At 60.1% G+C, this 22,505-nt stretch overlaps 1 protein-coding gene across 1 annotated transcript in view; it reads left to right on the forward strand.

Moving 5' to 3' along the window:
- The window catches only part of PRX (periaxin), a 21,936-nt gene extending 2,407 nt beyond the window's left edge, over positions 1 to 19,529 (forward strand). Inside the window, exons 2-8 of the mRNA XM_029913191.1 lie at positions 8,224 to 8,279; positions 9,048 to 9,149; positions 9,721 to 9,849; positions 10,487 to 10,646; positions 11,140 to 11,333; positions 12,675 to 14,660; positions 14,693 to 19,529. Coding sequence (XP_029769051.1) covers positions 9,823 to 9,849; positions 10,487 to 10,646; positions 11,140 to 11,333; positions 12,675 to 14,660; positions 14,693 to 18,916 — 6,591 coding nt within the window. The 5' untranslated portion in view covers positions 8,224 to 8,279; positions 9,048 to 9,149; positions 9,721 to 9,822 and the 3' untranslated portion in view covers positions 18,917 to 19,529. The remainder of the gene's footprint in view (positions 1 to 8,223; positions 8,280 to 9,047; positions 9,150 to 9,720; positions 9,850 to 10,486; positions 10,647 to 11,139; positions 11,334 to 12,674; positions 14,661 to 14,692) is intronic.
- Positions 19,530 to 22,505: the final 2,976 nt, after the last annotated feature.

Below are 22,505 nucleotides of genomic sequence, written 5' to 3' on the forward strand. Positions count from 1 at the left end.
GGGGGGGGAAGCCGAGTGCTGCCGGCGGAGCGAAATATCGGGACAAACAGCTAAAAATCGGCACGGGCGCCGTGCGAGTGCACCCAGTGCATGCTGGTTCCTCCAGGCCTGGGTGCGGCCGTCTCTGAGCCAGTGCAGCTGGGCGGGCACGAGGCGGGAGCAGAGAGCTGGCTTCAGAGCCACCTCAGCGAGGTCTCCTGGGACAGGCGCGTTTCCGCTGGCCAGAGGGCGCGAGGCTTTGGCTGGCACAAAGTCGCCCCAGAACGAGCCCTGTTCTGCCAGGGCAAGCTGGTAGCGTGGGCCTGGCACCGGCGCTCCGGCCAGCCACTGCCCGGGCAAACTGGGCACGCTGGTCTGGCTTGTGAGCTCTGTCTCAGCCCGTGTCTCACTGGCCTTGCGGGGAGCCGGGAACCGTGGGCCGGCTGCTCTGGGAACGCAGCCCCTGCTGCCACGTCAGTGGTTCTGCCCCAGGAGCCAGGGGATGTCCGTGGGGCCACGACCTGCCCCCCCCCCCGCGCCCTGCTGCCAGCGCCAGCCAGGCAGGATGCCGTAACTCGCAGCACAGGAAGCCACTTCTCAAACTCCTGCCGCTCGGATTCCCCGGCCCCGCTTCCTCCAGGAAGCCAACTGACAAGTTTGTTTTGCCTGCAGCGTCTTCTGCCATGAAGGAAACGCTCCCCGGGGCTGGGAGGTGGGAGCCGGTGCTGAGCCCGGCCTGGCAGCGCTGAGGGGCTGAGCGGTGGAGGGGCGAGGAGAGCGGGCCGAGAGCTGGGTATTTCAGGGCTGGGTTTTCCCGTGCCCGTGCAGCACAATCCGACTGGCTGCAGCGAAGACCCCTGCCAAGGGCTGCCCGAGAATCCGCCCCGGCGAGCCCAAGGCCAGAGCGTTGGAAAACCAGGGCGGCAGAACAGCCCTAGACACAGAGACCGCGGCTTGAATTCAATCGCTGGCTAATTCGATCCGCCGCGTAATCGGCTCAAACTCTTTGATCCCCCCGCTCCCCCTCGCCTCATTTAATTAGATCAGACTCTCTGGCACTAAACCGCTTCCACTGGCTGGTGTCTGCCGGCTGGAGCCGGGCAGGCTGCAGGCGGGCTGCCGCGGAGCCTGGTGGGGCCAAACGGGAACGTGCTGCAAAGTCTCGTTCGGCCCGTCCAGCGGCAGGATGCCCAGGGCCCTGGTGTGTGACGGGAACGGGCGGGATCGCCCCGGGCAATGGAGCCCACGGCCGGGGCCGACCGGTCTGTGCCCCCAGACCTGGCTGCAGTTGGCAGGGTGGGGGAAGGGCAAGGGGCAGCCCGAGCACAGCGTGGGGCGTGGGAGGAGGACTGAACGGGGTGGGCCGGGGTGGCTGCGTTGGCTCGTCGCAGGGCCGGGCAGGCCAGGGCCGTCCGGCCTGCCGGGACAGAATTAGAAACGGGAAGCCGGAGCAGGGTGGAGCCCGGGAACTGGGGCCTCCGGTGCCGCTTGGCCTCGGGCCGGGCCTGAGACACCACTCGGGACCCGGGTCAGCCCAGGCAGCTCGGCCTCAGGCCGGATATCGTCCGAGAACAGCCTGGGGCTGGCCGGCGAGTGGGGGGAGAGAGGAGGCCTTGGCCTGCCCCAGCTTGGAGCCGTCCCCCCGTGGGGCCGCGGGTGGTTCTTCCGCGGACGTTCCCCGGCCTGGCCTCGCATCCAGCTCTCCTGCCTGACCCCCTCGCTGCTGCCTCTGGGCCTGGGCCTTCGTGCCGCCCCCACCCCAGCCCTCGGGGGAGCTGGGCGCAGGGGGGTGAGGGATGGTCAGAACGGGCCCCCCAAAGCTCTGTCAAAGGAGAAGGGTCGGGGCCCCTGGTTCTCTCACCAGGCCTGGCTGGGAGCCCGTGGTGGCCTGTCCCCCCCACCCCGCTGGGGGCTTGGCACTGCTGGGCGGGCGTGGGGCTGTGCCCGACGAGGGGCCGTGGCCGGAGAACAGCACAGCCCCTCCGCGTGAGCACGGGGTGCAGCGGGTCAGGGCTGTGCCCGCTGACTCAGGAAGGGGCCTGGCACTGCTCCATCATGGCGGGGCCGGCCATAGCTCAGGTCTGGGCGGGGTACAGACACACTCTATATGGCCTCTGGGGCCCACACGCGCTGGTCAAACCGCTGCTCCTCCCCACCTGTGCAGTGACTGACAGCCGTGTGCCTACTGTGTGCTTGTACAGCGCAGTGCGCCAAGGCAGTGTAATGGGGAGAGCGCTGGGCTGGTGGGACACCTGGGTTCTCTTCTCAGCTCTACCATCGACCCGGCCCCTCTCCGTGCCTGGTCTGGCCTGTGAGCTGTGTGGGGCAGGGCCGGGCTCGCTCCGTGGCTGTGCAGCGCCCGGCGCGGAGCTACAGGAGCGATGGTTCCTGATCAGGGCCAAGTCAGAGCTCACCAGGAAACCTTTTTTGTTCCCATGAAAGATTTCAGCAAAAACCGAAGCTTTAGTGACATTTTTCGTCGTTTTTTTAATTTTTTTTTTCAGGTTTTTGTTCAAAAAAAGAAGAGATTTTGGGGGGTTTGGCTGAAATGTTTTGGTTGCTCGGAAACAAAAAACCTCCCTCAAATTCTTGCAAAAATCAGAAATTTCTGCACTGCTGGGAAAAGCTGGTTTGTCCCAAAGCACATTCCGGGGGGAACATTTCTCACCGCGAGCGGGAGCGCAGGAAGTTTGTCTGGCCTGCCAGCTCCGTGGGGCAGAGACTGTCCCGTTGTTCTGACTGTACAGCGCCTAGCGCCGGGGGCCCTGGGCCGGGTCTGCGTGCTACAGCGCTGCGCCAGCTTTGGGTTGTTTGGGTTTGGTTTGCTTTGGGTTTTGTTGCTGGCACAAAGAGCTAAAACTTGACACATTTTCATCCCTTTGCAGCACAGAAAGCCCGAGCCTCCTGAAATAGCCCCCGGACCCCTCCTTTCCCACCCCCGGTTAATTTTTTTCTGCTGAGCCTATAAAATACTTGGCATTCCCCACTCCTTGCTCTTGTGGGGAGCAGCGGCAGAAGGAGCCGGGAACGGCGAACAAGCTGCCGGTTGTCCGGCTAGCGAGTGGGACGAATTCTCCAACTCATTGAATGACTTTCCCCGAGAGGGCTCAGGGGCTTTAGACAGCGGGTGAGGGGAAAGCAGCGCAAGGGGACGCGTCTCTGGGTGGCCTGGGGTGGGGGCTGCGTTAGAGGCAGAATTGACCCCCCTGCAGAGAGGCCTGCCTGAAGCTATAATGAATCTCGCCCTATGCCCAGCAGTTTTTCCCCCTGGGAGGAGGACTTGGGTTCGCCTCTCTTCCCGCCCGCCCAGGGCTCATGGTTGGCTGCTGCTCCCATCTGCCCGGTTCTGTTCTGGGCGGTGAGCCCTGGTTTGCAGCCTCTGTGCAGAGCTGGGGAGACAGCACGTCTCCCCGGGGTCACCCCGAGGCTGGTCTGTGACCCCCAGGGCCGAGCTGCCCCCTGCCCCAGAGGAAGGGTGGCCTCGGGGTGGAGGCATCGGACAAGGCTATGGGAGGCTGCCCAGGCTCCTGGGGCAACTTCATCTCTGGGCCTCAGTTTCCCCACCTGGATGGGCAAGCTGGCTGTATGACGGGGCCACGTAGGCTGAAGGACGGGGAGTCAGGTCCTGGCTCTGTTGCCTCCTTAGGGGCAAGTTCCTTCCCCTCAGTCTGCCGCGTCCCTGCCCCCGGGAGCTCCTGGCATGGCTCCCACGCAGGGTCTGGGCAGCGCCCAGCACCAGGAGGTCTTTGGGTGCTGCCCTGATGCATCTAGTACCAAGCGGTGCCGACGCGACAGGCCGGGATGGAGCTCAGCTCCTGCCTGGCTTTCAACCCGGCTTGTTTCAGCGTCGCGTCAGGCGCGTGGGAGCTGGGCATCGCCCGCACTCTCGTCCCCAGGCGCTCGGTTTCTGCCGGACAGACCCGACTCCTGCAGCCCCCGGCGGACGGCAGGGGACGTTTCTCGCCAATGCGCCTCTCCTCTGCATGCCGGTCGTGTAGACGCCCCCCCCACCCCCCCACGCAGCTCCTGCACCTCGGCGAGAGCCGGGAGCCGGAAGAACCCTTCGGCCCGTCTACACCAGGGCTAGTTCAGCGTCTCTGTGCTAAACGAGGCCAGACCCCGACAAGCTCAGAGGGCAAATGAACCGGCCCCGAGCTGCTCTGGGTTTAAACCAGGCTCAGGACTGCTGGGGGCGGCGCACTCCGGATTGTGAACACGGGGTGGGCTGAGACCGGCCGGGTGTTAAGCTTTGGAAGTGAAGTGAACTCGACCGAGCGGAAGCCGCTGTGAGTCGGAGTGAGAGCGCGCCCCAGGGGTTTCATGCGCTTTAAGTGCACCACGCGAAATTCATCCCTGTAGTTGTCAGATGAACTCTCATCAGAGCAGCCAGACCGGGTCAGACCAATGGTCCACCCAGCCCAGTGTCCTGTCCTCCGACAGTGGCCAATGCCAGGTGCCCCAGAGGGAATGAACAGAGCAGGAATCATCAAGTGATCCATCCCCTGTCGCCCATTCCCAACTTCCAACAAACAGAGGCTAGGGACACCATCCCTGCCCAGCCTGGCTAATAGCCATCGATGGACCTATCCTCCAGGAACTGATCTAGTTCTCTTTTGAACCCTGTTATGGTCTTGGCCTTCACAACATCCTCTGGCAAGGAGTTCCACAGGTTGACTGTGTGTTGTGTGAAGAAATACTTCCTTTTTGTTTGTTTTAAACCTGCTGCCTGTTAATTTCATTGGGTGACTCCTAGTTCTTATGTTATGAGAAGGAGTAAATAACACTTCCTGATTTACTTTCTCCACACCAGTCATGATTTTATAGACCTCTAGCATATCCCCCCCCAAGTTGTCTCTTTTCCAAGCTGAAAAGTCCCAGTCTTATTAATCTCTCCTCACACAGCAGCCGTTCCATACCCCTAAGCATTTTTGTTGCCCTTTTCTGAATCTTTTCCAAGTCCAAGATATCTTCTTTGAGATGGGGCGATCACATCTGCACGCAGTATTCAAGGTGTGGGCATCCCATGGATTTATATAGAGACAATACAATATTTTCTGTCTTATTATCTATCCCTTTCCTATTGAATCCCAACATTCTGTTCGCTTTTTTGATGCAGCTGCACATTGAGTGGATGTTTTCAGAGAACTATCCACAATGACTCCCAGATCCCTGTCTTGAGTGGTAACAGCTAATTTAGACTCCATCATTTTATATGTATAATTGGGATTCTGTTTTCCAATGTGCATTACTTCGCATTTATCAACTTTGAATTTCATCTGCCATTTTGTTGCCCCGTCACCCAGTTTTGTGAGGTCCCTTCGTAGCGTCGGTGAGTGCCTGGACTGGAACCTGGGCCTGCGCGGGGTATGTTTGCGTTGCTCGAATGGCTCCTGGTTAACTAACCTGGGGCTGTTTGGGCTGGGCTGGGCTGGGCCTGGATGTCCCCCAGGAATGGGGAATTACCACGGCCCCCTCGCCGCAGCGCCCTGGCCACGTGCCCTCTTCCACTCGAATTCTTCCAGCCAGGTTAGCCAGCCGGCTCCTCAGGGGGGACCGGTCCCCAGGGCTGGGGGCACGTTCCGGGAACTGCCGGGGGTTATACCAGGTGTGTTACCTGCCGGGCTGAGCAGGGGCGGGGGGGCGTGGCCCTGGCATGCCGGAGAGGAAAGCGATCGCTGGCCCGAAGGCTGGGATGCTGGGCTTGTTATGAGGTGTTTTACAGTAGCACTTATAGGCACTGACTGAGACGGGGGGAGGCACCGGGGGCGCTGCCCTGACCCCCCCGCGACTGAGAGTCGGGCGCTGCACAGACCCAGCAGATGGTTGCTGCCCCAAATTGCTCCCGGTCTGACCAGACAAAGGATGGTCCTGGCTCCCCGACCGGCTGGGCCCCGCTCCCCTCCCCGAGCTGGGAACAGCTCCCAGGGGTCCCGGCTCCCCGACCCACCGGGCCCCGCTCCCCTCCCCGAGCTGGGAACAGCCCCCAGGGGTCCCGGCTCCCCGACCCACCGGGCCCCGCTCCCCTCCCCGAGCTGGGAACAGCCCCCATCTGAGAAGAAGAGCCGGGGGGGGGGTAAGCTGTGGAGCTGCTGCTGTCGCCTGCGGGTGCGGGGAGCTGGGGCTCTGCAGAGACATTGTTCGGGGTCCCGGGAACCTTTGCCCAGAATTCCAGCTATGCCAGCGCGGCCCTGGGCAGGACGCAGGGCCCCATTGTTTCCCGGGGGCTGGGAATGTGAGATGTCAGCCAGTGACCTTTTCAGGGACGGGCCCCGCTGGCACGGGCGTGGGAATGAAATGCCACCGGGCCCCGTGCAGAGATGGGTGCCCCACGCCAGTCTGTCCCCAGGCCGGGATGATGGGGGGGCCCTGTGAGGGGTGCAGTGGGAGAGGGGAGGTGCAGAAGGGAGAAACCTCTTTGGGTCTGGGGCAGGGGGGCGCCAGCCAGGGGGCATCAGGTGCAGGGAGCCACAGGGAGAAAGACACGGCCCCACTCCCTGGAGTTGCTGAGCAAGTTACTGCAGGGCTGGGAACAGCAACCGAAGTGGGAGCTAGGACTCCTGGGTTCTCTCCCCAGCTCTGGGAGGGGAGTGGGGTCTGGTGGTTAGAACAGGGGGGGCTGGGAGCCAGGACTCCTGGGTTCTCTCCCCAGATCTGGGAGGGGAGGGGGGTCTAGTGGTTAGGGGAGCAGCCTATGTGAGGGCAGGACATTGCCATTCAAAGCATTCTCCCCCCCCCCAAGGCTGTCAGGGGAGTGAGATGAGCAGCGTCTGTGCTGACCCCTGAATGGATGTTGCCCAGAGTCTTGCCCATCCGTCTCCTCCCCGCAGGAGCTGGTGAATCTCTGCGAGGGGCGGGCTCTCTCCATGGGGCATTAATACTGGGAAGTTCGAGCACGCGCCTGCAGCTCGCGAAACCTTCCCTTGGCTCCTGTGTTTATTGCAGTCAGGAACTCCTCAGTCCACACAGCTCAGCTGCCGAGCAGCCCTTGCCGTGTGTGTGCCCTGCACTCCCCCACACACTTTGGGTGGTGGCTTCTATTCTTTCCAGCTATCATGCTCCACAAAAGGGTTAATTGCTCCTTCCATTTAGCCCAAAAGAAGGTCTGCAATCCACAGGCCCAAAGACCCATTTGCTGGCAGCGGTGAACGCCATCCCGCATACCAGCCGGAGAAGGAAGTTGGTGGCTGAATGAAGTGGGACTGGGATGGACGGGTTTGCTCTGAGGTGACACCTCGTGCTGCTCTGAGTATGGATTGTAAAGGGAGCGACACGCTTGATCCCCCCGCGGGGTGGCTGGCTCTCGCCCTACGCCTTGCCAGCCCTGCCCCAGCGAGATGAGCGCGGCGGGTGCCCGAGCCCTGTGACAGCCTGGGGAAGGGCGCATGTTCCACCTGCCTGCTTGGGGGCCCTGGGACCAGTGCACGGTGCAGCCCCACAGAACACAGCAGCAGGGGCGCCGGTCTGCGGGGGGCTGGCTGGCGGAGTGACGAGGGCCGGGCTCCCCGGCTGTGTTATCAGGGTGGGGTTTGGGCTGGTTTCCCTGCTGACCAGGGCCCCTGGGACAGTGGTTCCTGAGAGGGCGGTGGAGGGGGGGGCGTGTTTAGATTAGGTTCCTTTGACCTCGGGGGCTCCCCCTCAGTGCAGGGCCAAGTCCCGGCAGGGGAGGGAGAAAGTGGCCCAGCGCCGGGGCTTTCCCGGCAGTGCCCCAGAGGCGCGGGTACATTCCTGGGGGTGCCTGGGGCTGGCCGGGAGCTCCCCCCCCGGCCTGCCCCGGCTGTGTTAAATCGCACTATGTTGTGTGGTGGTTTGGGGCACGGACACGTTCAGCACGGCTCGCGTGTGACGCCCAAAAGCCCATTGCTGTTCGGAGCCTGCATGGCAAGGCCACGCATCCAGCCAGGCCAGGGGGCGATGGGCAAACCGGGCCCCAGCTGACCCCACCGGGGAATCGGAGCCAGCGGGGATGCGAGAGCCTCTGCTGGAATCTGGGGCGCTGGATGGAACCCCCCTGGGTCAGCAGCTCCCCCCGAAGATCTGGGCGGCCTGTGGGCTGGGGTCACCGATGGGACCCCTCTGCCCCCTGCATTGCCCTGGCCAGATCCCAGCAGTCCCTTGGGCTTCAGCCCCAAATCTGGGAGTGGAGCCGCAATGTATTTCTAGGCAGCCTCCTGGGGGTGCTGCGTGACTCTCGCGCCCTCTCCCCTTCAGGGCTCCATTCAGAGGGCTGTTTTCTCTGTCTGGCAGGCGCGGAGAGAGAGCGGCCGGAAGGCCATGCTGTCAGCGCAGGAAGCCAGTCTCCCGTAAGTAGCTGCAGGGGGTGGGATCTGATCTGCAGGCTCAGGGCGAGGAAGGAGCATGGCCCAGCTGCTCAGGGCAGCCCCGGCTCGGAGCCCCCGGCCCCTCCTGGATTTCCAGGCCGCTGGGCACAACCCCTTGGCCCAGGGGGCTGCCGGCCGGTTACCGTGCGCAGCTGGGCGCGCTGCCAGGGGGACGAATGGGCAAACGCTAGGCAAGGGCTGTGCAGAGAGAGCTAAACCCTCCTGCTTTTCCCGGCCAGGGCTCAGGAGCTGGACCAGGGCTCTGGCAGACGGGAGGCCGGGCTAGACGGGCCCCCAGTCTGATCCCATTCCCGATCCCCGCACCAAGCAGTGTGCCGTCCCCGAGAGTCGCCCTGGCCGGTCCCAGCCCAGCTTGCGGGGGTCCCGGAGGGGGAGGGGCCTGCAGGGCAGGGATAGAGGTGGAGAAGAGGGTGCCCGGGGGGAGGAGGCCTCGTTGCGGCTGGACAGGTCACGGGCCCTGAACCTCGTCTGGTCCTGCTGGGATCCCGCGGCTAGCGAGGCCCGAGCGTTTGGGCCTCGGCTTGCAGCGTGTGCGCGGCTGGCCCGCAGGGAGGATAACAGCCTCCCACTGCTGCTGGCTGGTGGAGCGATTCCCATAGCTGGTAGGCCCTAGGCCCTGCTGGTGCTGTGGGGGGCGGTCAGCACGTGTGCCTGGGGGTTTATGGCTGGGGGGGGCGAGAGTGGGATCGGCTCCAGGCTGAGTCCTGTGTTTTCTCTCCCCCGCTCAAGGCAGCAGAAGTAAAGGAGGAGAAGCGGCCCGCGCAGCCCCAGCCCTTGCCCGGAACCCGGCCACTCCTGTCACCCGAGGAAGCCAGCAACGCGGAACGAGCCGTAAGGCCGGGCTGGGCAGGGGGGCAGCAGAGGTGGCCGGGGAGCCTGCCCAGGGAAAGCGGCTGGGATCGCAGCTCTGAAAGGCCTTTCTCTGTAGCCGGGCTGGTCCTGCGAGCCAGCGGATCCCCGCGCTTGCGGCTGGGATTGGGCCCTGCTGGGCTGGGAGCTGGGGGGCAGGTTCTGAAAGCACACGAGTCCCAGGGATGTTTAGTCTGAATAGACAAGATGGGCACAGAGAGGGGGCTGGGACTTGTCCAGAGCCACACAGCAGGTCAGTGGTAGAGCTGGGAGAGAACCCAGGAGTCCTGGCTCCCAGCCCCCCTGCTCTAACCACTAGCCTCCACTCCCCTCCCAGAGCTGGGAGAGAACCCAGGAGTCCGGGCTCCCAGCCCCCCTGCTCTAACCCACCAGCCCCCACTCCCCTCCCAGAGCCCGGGAGAGAATCCAGGAGTCCTGGCTCCCAGCCCCCCCTGCTCTAACCCACCAGCCCCCATTTCCCTCCCAGAGCTCCCAACCCCTTTCTAAGGTCCCAGCACTCACCCCACCTCTGCCCCCATCTCCCCTGATGCAGGCGCAGAAGGAGAAGCTCCATGCAGAGCTGAAGCGGGTCTTGCAGCGGAAAGGCGAGAGCCAGCCCAGCGCCGCGGAGCCAGCGCCGCCCCCCGCCCCCGCCATGGAGACCCAGACCAGGGTGACGGAGGTGAGGGATTAACCCTTCCTAGCCTGCCCACCTCCCACCCCCGGGCGTCTCCCTGCACTCCCAGCACGGACCCTCCCTCCCCCCGTTTAAAACAATCAGCGGCCCCAGGACTCGCCGTTCCAGCCCAGCGGCTTCCGGCAGCAATTCGGGCTGTCGGGTGCTGTGTACCACACTAGGGCCTCCGGAGCCCGGCCAGGGAGCAGGGCCCAATTGTGCCAGGCGCTGTGCACACCTCTGCTGGAGAGACCCTCTCTGCCCCAGCCTCCCAGGGCTGACCCCGGTGACCCAGGGGTCTGTCACACACCGCGATCTCTCGCTGGGTATTTCTGCAGCCCACCAACGCTGCGGTTCCAGGGCCAGCCGCTCCTCCTGGCCTCTCCCCGCTCCGGTCTCTGGCCTCTGCCCTCACCCTCCCAGGCACTTGGTTATCCCCAGGGAACCGCAGCCGGCAGCAAACGGCTCCTGTCTTGTCCCGGATCCACCTTCCTCTCCCTGGGGCCGTTCAGCCTCCGGCACCCCGGCGAAGAGGGGGGGTCATGGGTAGCCGGCACTGTGCCCACCAGTCCTGTCTGAGCCCAGGGCCCGGCTCAGTGCCAGCTTCCCACTGCAGCTTCTCGCTGGGTCTCTCCCCCGCCAGGAGGAAGCGAAGACGTCGGAGCTGGTGGAGATCATCCTGGAGACGGAGGCCAGGGCCGGGGCCAGTGGGATCAGCGTGGCCGGCGGGGGCAAGGAGGGGCTCTTCGTCTCCGACGTGCTGAGGGAGTCCCCCGCGGCCAAGGCCCTGAGCCTGAAAGAAGGTGGGTGGCGCTGGGGGGAGGGGACGGTGAGTGGCCTCGTTCCTCAGGCGGGTGGTGAAGGAGGCAGCCGGGGACCCAGGTCTGCCACTGACTCCCTGTGGGACCCTGGGCACGGCCCTGGTGCTCTCTGGGCTCCAGCGCCCGGTCTGGGAACTGGGGAGAACCATCCTTCCCTGGTCTGTTGGACCCGGCCCGATGGGAGACACCAACCGGAGACAGGGTCTGTCTGTGCAGTGCCCGGCCCGACGGGGGACGAACCCTGGGCCAGCTGAGCTCCCATGTCCCCGGCGCAAGCCCTAATCACGGAGCCATTCTGCCTCGTTTGGTTGGAGGGCTTTGAACCCCGGCCAACACCCCTGCTTGTGCGACGTGCGCCTGCCGTACCAGCCCTTGGCTGCCCCAAGGGGAATCCGGCCCGTGGCTGCTAGTTCTATTGCACTATTTGCTGTCCCGTCTCCCTAGCCCCTAAACTCCCCCCAACCCATCCCTGCAGGTGACCAGCTCCTGAGCGCCAGGGTGTACTTTGAGAATGTCCGATACGAAGACGCCCTCAGGATCCTGAAGTGCGCGGAGCCGTACAAAGTCTCCTTCTGCCTGAAACGCACCGTTCCCCGGTCGGATGTCCCCGGGAGCCCCGCAGCCGGAGGCCTGGCAGTGAAGGGACCCCAGGCGAAGATGGCCAAGCTGGTACGCGGTGCCGGCCCCTCCTGCTGACCTGTAACTCACCCGTGTTTCATTCAAATGACTCACAAAGTGAAATGTTAGCGATGGGGAGGGGGCTGGGGGAAGCGTGTTTATTCATTTATAACTGAGCTGAGCTTTGAGACTCGGCAAAATCTCTTGGGCTGATTCTCAGTTCCCCCTTCCTGCATGCGGGGGACTTCAAAGGCCCCTTTGTGCTTCCTGTATTCTGGGCCCCTGGGGTCAATTACTGCAGCCTCAGGGCGGCTCTAACGCATGCTTCAGCCCTTCTGGGCCCTGGGGGGCAGGGCATAGTCCCAGTGCAGTGCACTCTGGCCGCACACCCCGATCCGCCCTCTAAAATCAGAGGCTCGGAGCAGGGTCCTTCTGCCAGCCAGGGACGACCCTGCAGGGTGGCTGGATTCTCTGATGGCCACTGTAGCCCCAGAAGGGCCTGGCATGACTGAGGATCAGGCCCCGGCGCTCTGAAACGTACGAGATCCAGATGGGGACTGTCGGGCCGGGCCGACTGGCAAGGACCCCATCTCGCTAGGACTCCTGGGTTCTGTCTCGGTTCTAGGAGGGGAGGGGGGGCTGGGGGGGGGGGGGGGGGCTGGGAGTCAGGACTCCTGGGTTCTATCTCTAGCTCTGCCACTGACTATTCTGACCCTCCCATCACATCACCTCTTGATGCCCGAGTTTCCAGGCCTGTTAGTGCAGGATGACCTAGGCCAGGTCTGCCCTGCACACTTATTTCAGTATAACTACGTCGCTCAGGGGTATCCCCCTCTGAGCGACGTATTGACACCCACCGTAATGCCCAGTGGAGACAGCGCTATGGACAGAGGTGGAGTCGAGCCGACGGGACAGCTCTCTCCCCTCGGCTTAGAGCGGCTTTGCCAGCTGCGCTGGCACTAGTCTGGAGCGTAGACCTGCCCGAAGAAGTGGGAGTGGGCTGGCGTGTGGCTTGTCTAAGCCGTGGTTGTGAGGCAGGGAGAGCGCGTGGGTTGGTAGCTGCTATTGTCCCGAATACATCCAAACATAAGTAAACACGCCGCTAGCCTCGGAAGGCGGGCAGCCTCCTGGGAGCGACTGCTGGAGATGGGGCAGGGACATACGGAGAATGCTGTTCAGATGGCAATCCAGGAATGTAGATTGCATGCCGCGAGCCGGGATCACAGGGACAGAGCTGCAATGTCGGTCCCAGGTTGCGCGCTGCTAGCGCGGCGACAGAGGTGGAGGTAACGTTCCCACGCTGCACAGCCGCCAGGGGCGCTCGCTGGGCCGCAGAGGCTGGAACCTGATTGACAGGGCTGTGTTCTCCCTCTCTCTCTCCTCTCTCCCCAGAACATAAAGAGCCTGGTGCCCACGAGAAAGCAGAAGGGGAAGGGCCTGGCGAAGGCCCCGGAGGAGGAGGTGGCCCTGATGGGCAGCGCGGAGCCGTCGGCGGGGAAGCTGGACGTGGCCCCTGTGGACGTGGAATTCTCCTTGCCCAAGTTCGCCAAGCTAAGGAAGGCGAAGAGTGCGGCCGAGACGGGAGCGGCCGGGCCCAGCCCAGACGTCTCTGTCAAGCGCTCCTCTTTGCACCCCAAGGGAAGGAGGCTCAAGTTTCCCAGGCTGAAGGTGAAGGAGGCGGCAGGCGCGCAGGCGCTGGCTGTGGCGGGGACGCTGGAAGGGGAGGCAGGTGCCCAGGGGAAGGCCCCCCAGTTCGCAGCCCCATTCCCCAAGGTGAAAAAGCCCAAGCAGGATGCTGGGCTTGCGGAGGTCGAACTCAAGGACCAAGTCAAGTTCAAGGCCCCCCAGGTTGAACTGGACATTCCCATCCCTGATCTCAAAGCCCCCAAAGTGGCGGCTGGCGTGGAGACTCCGGAGATCTCGGGCAAAGGGGAAGCCTTGCGGATCAAGCTGCCGAAGTTTGGGGTGTCCACCAGGCCTGTGGAGGGGGAAATCGAGGTAGAGGGACTGGAGGGGAAGCTGAAGGTGCCCAAAGTCCAAGTGCCCCGGGTTGGGATTTCCCTGCCAATGGCAGACAGGGAAGTAGAAGGGCCAGAGGAAGAGCTCAGAGCTGGCATCAAACTCCCCTCGGTGGAAATAGCAGCCCCCAAAGTCGAGGTGGATTTGAGCCTTCCCAAAGTGGAAGGAGCCCTGGAAGCACCAGACATCAGCGCCAAAGGGGAGGGCGTGAAAATCAAAATGCCCAAGTTTGGCATCTCTGCAGGGGAAGTGGAAGGTGCACTGAAAACGCCCGCCATCCTGGCCCCCAAGCTCAGCACCTCTCTTCCCAGTGACAGAGGGGAGGCCGAGGGGCCAGCCGGGAGGTACAAAGCCGGCATGAAGCTCCCCTCCCTTAACATAGGGGTGCGGCAGGTGGACGTTGAGATCCCCCTTCCCAGGGGGAAGGCAGACACAGAATGGGAACCGGAGCCTGCCGAAGCCAAGCTGGAGCTCCCTGACGTGACTGTGAAGATCCCCAAGATCAGCCTGCCCACGCATGGGGGCAAAGCCAAAGAAGAGGAGGTGGAGAGGGAGCTCAAGGTGCCCCAGGTGGAAGTGAAAGTGGGGAAGGCAGAGGGGGAGAGCCCTGAGTTGAAGGCAAAAGGTCCCAAGATTAAGATGCCGAGCTTTGGGATCTCCCTGCGGGAACACAAGCCCGATGTAGACACCAAAGCGAAAGAGCCTGCCGCCGAAGGGAAGATGAAATTCCCTGCGGTGAAGATGCCCTCCATCGACATCTCTGTCCCCAAAGCTGCCGACGTGCAACTGCCCAAAGCGAAGATGGAACCGGCTGGGCTAGCCGGTGAGGGAAGGGTGAAAGCCCCTGATGGGGACGGTGCCGAGGGTCCCGAGTTCAAATTCAAAATGCCACAGGTGTCGCTTCCAAAATTCGACCTCTCTGGCATGGCCGGGAAAGCCGAGAGCAAGGCCCACGTGCCTTCGCCCAAAGGCCCGCAGCCAGAGGCCAACACCGGGGGCCTGGAGATCGCGACTGGGAAGATAAGTGTGCCCACGCTGGATATCTCTGTGCTGGGGATTAAGCCGGTTGATGTGGAGCTGCCGGAGGCCTCTTTGCGAAAGCCCAAGCTCGAGATAGCCGTCGAGAAGCCGAAGATTGAGGTGAGGCTGCCCTCAGGGAAAGCTGATGGGAGGAGGCTGGAGTCTGAGGTGGAAACGGCCCAAGCCAGGCTGAGTTTCCCGTCGGTGAAGATGCCGTCGCTGGACATCGACATGCCCAAGGTAGGCGTTGATCTGGACCTGCCAAAGGCAGAGCCTGGCTTCGAGGGGGAGCTCAGGGCAGTGGCAGGCCTGAAGGAACGTGACCTCCAGCTGCAAAAGTCCCAGGAGCCTCCCTGAATTTCGGGGCTGTCTGCAAGGACTTGGAGGTGGAGATCGATGTGCCAGCTCCCAAGGCCAAGGCTGACAGCCTCACACCACGAGCAGAGGTTGAGCTCCAGGGTGCAGCCTTGGAAGGCCCGGATCTAAGTGGGATGGTGGCGAAGCTCCCCAAGGTGGACATTTCATTTGGGAAAGAGAAGCTGGAGGGTGAGGAACTGGACAGAGCGGGACCAGAAGGGAAGGGCAAAGCAGATATGAAGTTCCCAAAGGTCGGACTAGAACTCAAAAGCCCCGAAGTGAAGCCCGGGAGCCTGGAGGCCACAGTGAAGCTGCCCTCCGTTGAAATTTCAACGCCTAAGCTCCCTGACGTGGCCATCGCGGCCCCGCTGGGGGGAACAGCTGCTGTTGACATCAGCGGAAAACTGCCGGAGACCGATACCAAGCTGAAATCACCCAAGTTCTCTTTCCCCAAATTTGGCATCTCTGGCCCAAAGGTTAAGAAAGGAGGCCTGGAGGCTGTGACACTGCAAGCTGAGCTGGAGGCGGAAACCCTGGAAGCAAGCGCCAAAGGGCCTAAGCTGAAGATGCCAAAATTTGGGCTCTCGTTCTCCAGGTCGAAGCAGGGGGCTGACCTGGACGGGCCCAGGCTCTCTGCGGAGGGAGAGGGGAAGGCTCCCAAGGGGAAGGTGGAGATCTCAGGACCTCACATCGGTATGGACTCCCCCGAAGCCAAAATGAAGCTGCCTTCAGTGAAACTTCCCATGGTTGACATCTCCAGCCCCAGAGTGGATGTGGACATTGACTTGCCCAAGGGAAAGGGGGACGTCTCGGGCCAAGAGGTCACACAGGCTGGGGAAACATCGCCGAACATCAGCATGGAGATCCCAGACATTAAACTGAAGATGCCCAAATTTTCACTGCCAAAATTTGGGGGCCAGGGCAGGGAGGAGCAGCTGGAACTGGAGCAAGAGACGCTCAAGGGGGAAGTGAAAGGGAGCATCGAGGCCTTGTCCGGAGAGCTAGACGGGAAAGCAAAGGGCAAGGAGGCCAAGATGAAGATGCCCAGGTTCAAAATGCCATCATTTGGCATTGCCAGGAAGGATGTAGAGGTGTCTGGGCCCAGTGTGACAGCTCCTGAGATTGACGTGAAAGGCAAGAAATTGAAAGCAGCTGCCAAAGAGCCCAACGTGGCTGCTGGGAGCCCAGAGGAGAAGCTAAAAGGCCCCTTCACGAAGATGCCAAAACTGACGATCTCTTCTCACAAGGCTGACCTGAAAGTAGAAGCCGACGTGAGAGGCTCCAAAGGTGAAAGTTACATCCAAGGCCCCGACATAGAAATTAAAATGCCCCAGGTCGAGCTGCCAAAGTTTGGAACCAAAGAGGAGAAAGCCAACGTGGAGATGTCTGAGAGACCGGAAAGCCCTGGCACCAAGCTAAAAGTGGGCACGGTTAAGATGCCATCACTAGAGATCTCCGCGCCCGACCAAGTTCCTTCATTGCAAATCTCCGTTCCTGGTGTAAGAGCGGAAGGCGAGCCATCGATGGGAAAGCCGGTCATGGACGTCTCCGAGGCTGATATCAAGGGCTATGAAGGAAACTTGAAAATCCCCCAGGCGCCTTCCATTGGCATCTCTGCGCCAAAGCTAGACTTGGATATCAGCTTGCCGAAAGCCAGTGTGGAGATGCTGGACCAGCATGAGGCTGGGCTGAAAATAGAGGCCAATGCCGCCTTTGAGAAAGCAGACACCAAAATTAAGATGCCCAAGGTGGAGCTGCCCAAATATGGGCTGGAGGGTTTCTTGGGCAAAGACTTGGATAGAGAGTTGAGTGGTGCCGAGGCAGAGATGCACCTCCTCAAAGGACACAAACTGAAAGGGCCGTCCCTAAAGGACCAGAAAGTAACCCTGGAGATGGAAAGGGGCAAATATGCAGCTGATGCTACCGAAAGCTCCCTGCTGGGTTCCAAGATCCGGGTGCCCAAACTGGATATTTCCTTGCCCAAAGCCCGGCTGTCAGACATAGAGGTACCTCTGACCGAGGGGGAGATCACCATCGAGGCACTGGAGGAAGCCGAGGGGAAATTTAAGCTGCCGTCGGTTGGGCTACCAAAATTTTCTACCCCGAAGGTGAAAGCTCCAGAGGTGGGATTTGATGTTGGCTTAAGCAGAGATCGAGACTTTGCTCTGGACACGTCTGGGCTGCATGGGAAGGTGCCCAAAGTCGAAGTGAGTGGCCCAAAGATTAAGTTGCCTAAATTCGGGGGAGCTAGTTCTGATGACCAATGGGAGGCAGATATAGACTCATCCAAGACCCCCAAGGTGGAGCTTAACCCCCCCAAATTCCGGGGGAGCCTCGAGACCCCAGGCAGTGAAGTGGGGGTGAAAGAGGCCAAGCTCAAAATGCCGTCGGTTCCCATCGGCTTCACTGTGGGCAAGGGAGAGGGGGAGAGTTCCCCCAGGACAGAGGACTCTGAGACGGACGGTTACGACAGCAAGTTCAAACTGAAGATGCCCTCGTTCGGGATTTCCAAAGTTGGCACAGAGGCCAAGGGGGACGAGTCCCGGATGGACACCCAGCCCCTCTGCCCCACAGCAGAGGGAATGGACTTCTCCTTTAAAATGCCTCAGCTTGCCATTCCAGACGTGGGGTTCTCGGCAGGCCCAGGGGAAGCTCCAGCTTTGGAGCGGGGGAAAGCCGAGTTGGGAGGAGACGCCAGGGTCAGGGTCGAGAAACTGGCAGGTGCTGAAGATCTGGAGCGGGACGTGGGAGGGTTAGAGGTCAGGCTCAAGATGCCCAAAATCAAGATGTCACCATTCGGGATTTCAGGATCCAAAGGGGACGAGGGGAATATGACGGCATCTCTCCACAGCCACAAGGGTTCAGACAGTGAACAGATGGGGGGGAAGAAATCCCTGTTCAAAATGCCGGACCTGGAGATCTCTGCCCCAAGTATCAAGGCGCATGCAGAGTATGAAGTTGAGGGGGCTCAGCTTCACCACAGTGGCTCCAAAGAGCTGCCGAGAACCAGTGCCGCTGGCATCCAAGGTGAGAAGGATCGTAGCGTCAAGGCTCCGGGCGGGAAGGGGGACACTTCTGAAGCCGAGGCAGGGAAGAAGTATAAAATGAAGCTGCCCAAGTTTGGGATCGCCCTGCCCAAAGCCACCCAGGAAGGAGGAGACGGGAACCTTTCTAGGGGGGAAAGCAAGGCCCAGGAGGCTGAAACCAAGGTGAAGAAGGCGGTATTTGTGCTGGTGAAGCCCAAGGGGAAGGGGGCGGAAGCATCCTCTGGGCTCTTGGAAGGAGATGGCGAAGCTGCTGCTGGCTCCTGGGAAGGGGATGGGGACGGCAAGGCAAAGGGGCCTACAATAAAGCTGAAGCCCAACTTTGGGCTCTCCCTCTCCAAATCCAAAGCTGGGGTGGAAGTCAACGGGGAGCTAGAGCCCTCAGCCAAGGAGGAAGGGGAGCTGGAGAAAGGCTCCAAGTTGAAGCTGCCCAAGCTGGGCTTCTCCAAGACCGAGGTCGCGGACCTGGGCACCAGCGGGAAGGGATCAGCGTCTCAGCTCAACAGGGGGGAGGCGGGAGAGCTTTCTCTGCAGAATGGCTCCCAGGACAGCAAGGCGAAGCTAGGCAAGATCAAGCTGCCCCAGGTTGAATTCTCCTCCCCGTATAAGGTGACGGAGATAGACCCCGAAATGAACCTCAAGCTGGTGAGGGCAGAGGAGGCCAAGAATGAGGCTCACGTCAGCACCTTCATGGCTCTCAAGGCGGCCAAGTTCAAGTCCCCCAAGATCACGTTCTCAGGTTTCAAGAAGAAGGAAGGGGAACAAGCCGGGAACGTGGTCTCTTCGGCTGCCAGGACAGAGATGGCCTTGTTGGAAAAGGGGGAGAGGGACCAAGATGCCAAGCCAGAGACATCCAAGATCTCGCTGGGCTTCACCTCCAAGTCGAAGGGGGAATACAATGTGGAGAGAGGCGAGCTGGATGGCAGAGAGAAATCCCCTAAGTTCAAGTTCCCCAAGCTGGCCTTCAGCCCCAAAACCAGAGGAGTGCTAGAAGTCACTTCCGAGCAGCAGGAGAGAGGGGGCTCCTCCCAGGGGGAAGGAGAGAAGGGGCCGGGGGCACTGGAGGGATTCAAGATTCGGACGCCCAAGCTGGGTTTCTCCACTCAGCTGGAGGAGCAGATCCCAGAGGAGGGAGGGGGCCAAGTGAAGCCAATCAAGGGCAAGGTGATGGTGGGGAAATCGTCCCCCATCTGAGGCTGGACTGGGGCAGGGAAAGCAGAGACTTGAACAGCCCCCAGCACCCCCTCCCGCTCGCGTTGGGAGCTTGGCAGGCGGGTATCTGTACAGTTCTGTGATAGACGCACTAACCACAAGATGTGCTTTCAAACCACAGCGTGGGACGGGGTGGAAATGGGGGTGGGGGGAACCCAGCTGTTCTAATAACCAGCCCCAGTGTGGGCTCCCCCCTGCTCTGACTCCTCCCCGACGGGGGCCAAGTGAATCTTCTTGGGGCAAGACTTTTTTTTTTAATTTTTGTTGAAAATAATGTGAATAAATAACCAAGCTACACTTAGTATTTTTTACCGTTTTACCAGTTTAATAACCAGCCCCTTTGGCCTGGTGCCAGCTCAGCCCTGGTTCCCCCAAGGCCCTGCCTTGCAGGGGGATGCGGCGGCTCTGAATGCACTGAGGGGGCCGAAGGATTTTTTTTTTAACTTAGGCTTTAACTCTGTTTCTCGGGGGTGGCTGTTCCATTTATACTTTTAAATTAAGACGCTTGCAAACTAATGGTCAGTAAGGGAACGGCAGTCGCTGCTTTCCAACCGGAGACCGGTGCCTTCTTACTAGCGTAACGCTAAGCTTGGAGAAGAGGCGGGATAACGTGAATGAGGGGATAGTTAAAAGGCAGCTCGCTCTGGACTGCACAGCCTGTTCATGTTCTAGTAACAGGAGTAAGGCATTTCCAAGAAAGGAACAAGAAAACGGCAGGGGGTTGACTCTGTGGCACTGCTCCAGCGGTAGGAAGGGGCCTTCGTGGAAAGTGGGCTCCTGCTTTTTAATGAGTGATTCCAGGTGTGGGGAAAGCAGGGGTTTGATCCCATGAGTTCTGGAAAGCCTGGCCCGGCCAGCTCCACTCTGTTTACCCTGAAATTCCTAACCTCTGGCTGCCCTTTCGGCAACACAAATAGCGGCTGAGTCCAAAGGGTTCCTCCTTGGAAGGCGGTTTAAAAATAACTGGCGTGTTCTCTCCCAGCGTGGGATCAAAGAAGAGCCTTCTCAGGCGGCGCAGGGCTGTTGACTGGATTTATCACAGCGCCCCTCACCCAGCCCCCCGGCCCCACTGCTGGGGTTCTGTTCAAGCAGAGAGGAGTCATTTCCTTTGGGCTGGGGAAGGTCAGGAGCACAACAGGGCCATAGTCCCAGCCCTATCACTGCTTTTTTTTGAGCCCCTTCCAAACAGGAAAGAGACCAGGAACCTCAGCTGATGACTGGCAAGGCCTCCACAAGATGTGGTTAGAGCCAAGGGCCAATGAGCCATCACGCTCCTCTCGTCTGTAGTCCCCTCTTAGCCACCGCTGCATGTGTGACCTTCGGAGAGACCCTGCCCGGCATTATTACTGGGGAGAGCAGGACTGGCCCGCCCCAAAGAGCTTGCCATTTACATGGATGAGACAGTCAGAGAGCGGCTAATTATCCCCACTTCCGGGCCAGAGAGATGCAGTGACTTACCCATGGTCTCACAGGGAGTCAGTGGCAGAGCTGAGAAATGAACCCAGGTGTCCTGAGTCCTAGAACAGTGCCTTACTCACACAATTGTGCCCTTCCCCTACAGCACAATCCCACCCCAGTGCCTCAGTCAGCCCAGGGGAACAAACTGGGAGCTCACTAAACATCATGGTGCTTTGAATGTTCCTGAGTATTTACATTTTCCCCAAAAGAAAAGATTGAATATGCCCCCACTGGTAGTTTGATTTCTAGCCGTTGTCTTTGTGGGGGTGGGAGTCTGTCCAGAAATCCCTCTGTTTGCTTCTGGGGGCAAATGTGTACATACAGTAGAACCTAAGAGTTATGAACACCGCAGGAATGGAGGTTGTTCGTAATGCTGAACAAAACATTACGGTGGTTCTTTCAAAAGTTTACAACTGAATGGTGACTTAATACAGCTTTGAAACTTTACTATGCAGAAGAAAAGAGGGTTAAAAGCAGCATTTAATTTAAATGTACCAAGCACAGAAACAGTTTCCTTGTCAAATCTTTTTTTAAACTTTCCCTTTATTTTTTAGTAGTTTACATTTAACACAGTCCTGTACTGTACAGTATTTGCTGTTTTTTGTCTCTGCTGCCTGATTGCATACTTCTGGTTCCCCATGAGGTGTGTGGCTGACCGGTCAGTTTCTAACTCTGAGGCTCTACTGTCGATTCTATTGCTTAACGAAGCCATAACCCAGCTGACCCTCGGTGTTCGGGCGGCCGCTTTAGCTTGTATTGCATGGGAGCGATTGCAGTCCATGGGTGTGTTAAGCACGCCAGACATTGTTGCCATGGACTGGAGGGCTAGCTTGGCTTTCGTTATGATAAATGCAGGATAGAAGTAACAGGGCAGAGGAGAGGCCCTTGTTTGCAGTCACATTGTATTTCCTGCCTTGTATCTAATGTGTAACTGTGTGATAAGGGGACGAAGGGGGGGGAGTTTGGGTGCCTTTTCATAGCTAATAGTGTATTATCGCATACACAGCATACCTGCCAAGAGATAAACCTGGATCTTACTTAATGAACTGTGTTGCTTTGACCTCTTTTACTGAAGAGCTGTGTATTATTATTGGCATTTTATTTTCAAGATTGTCTGATCTGATGACTGGAAAAGAAACTTTTTTTTAAAGAAAGGTTGATGGCCCAGACCCCCCAGCCCACGCTCGTGCCAGGTTCCTGAAGGCGGGGATGGATCACAAGCTAGCCCCAGGGGAACCAGGGACTGAAGGCCAGGCTGCAGGGCCAGTTCCCCACCAGTGTTCCCTGTGCCAGATGTGGAACATTTGGAAATGTGGCCAGAAGTGTTGGCCTAGGAGGTCTTGGGCGCTTTTGGATCCCGGCAGCCTGGACTCTGTAGTCTGACTGACTACACCCGTATAGGTTCCCTGGGGGTGAGAGACACCCTGCTGCCAAGACGCCAGCACAAGGCCAGGGTACTACTCAACTCCCTCCTCTTCAGCCCAAAGGCTGAAGTGGGATGTAAGTGGCACCTAGGCCTTGTGGGCATGGCATCACACTCCAGTCTAGAGCTCCACCCACGTCGCTTTCAGTGATCTCTGCTGTGTCCAGACCAACACAGACGCCAGAACAAGGCTCCCAGGGCGAGAACGACCTTTCCCCCAAACACATGCTAGTGGGTTCCTTCCCCTTTCTCTCTGCCTGGGAGACACACAAGCAGCCCTGCTGGGACGTGCATTTGGTCCGATTCTCTGCTGCCCTGGCTTCAAATGGATGCAAAACGCTACTCAGTGAAGTCAGTAATGATTCGTTCCCACTTTGCACTGGTGCAAATAACTTGGCAAGGTGCAGGAGTAACGGGGCCCCTTGGTATCATTTACACCAGGGTAGAATTTGACCCACTCTCTTTAAACTTGTCCTCAGCAGCAAGCGGACGAGCAGGAATTAGCTGCTGTGTGTGTGTGTCAGCTTCCCTTTGCCGGGGTTTTCTTTAGCCAGAACCATTGACATTTCGAGCAGACGGGATGGCGTCTGGAGCAGGGGCAGAAGCTGGAGCGAGGAAGCAGAGCTCTCCCCCCGCCCCCACGCCTTGTCAGGGCTGTTTTAAAAGCATTGCTCTTAGATGCAGGGATTG

The sequence above is a fragment of the Terrapene carolina genome, unplaced genomic scaffold (assembly GCF_002925995.2).
Source record: "Terrapene carolina triunguis isolate 2854851 unplaced genomic scaffold, T_m_triunguis-2.0 Scaffold517, whole genome shotgun sequence".
Lineage (NCBI taxonomy): Eukaryota > Metazoa > Chordata > Testudines > Emydidae > Terrapene > Terrapene triunguis.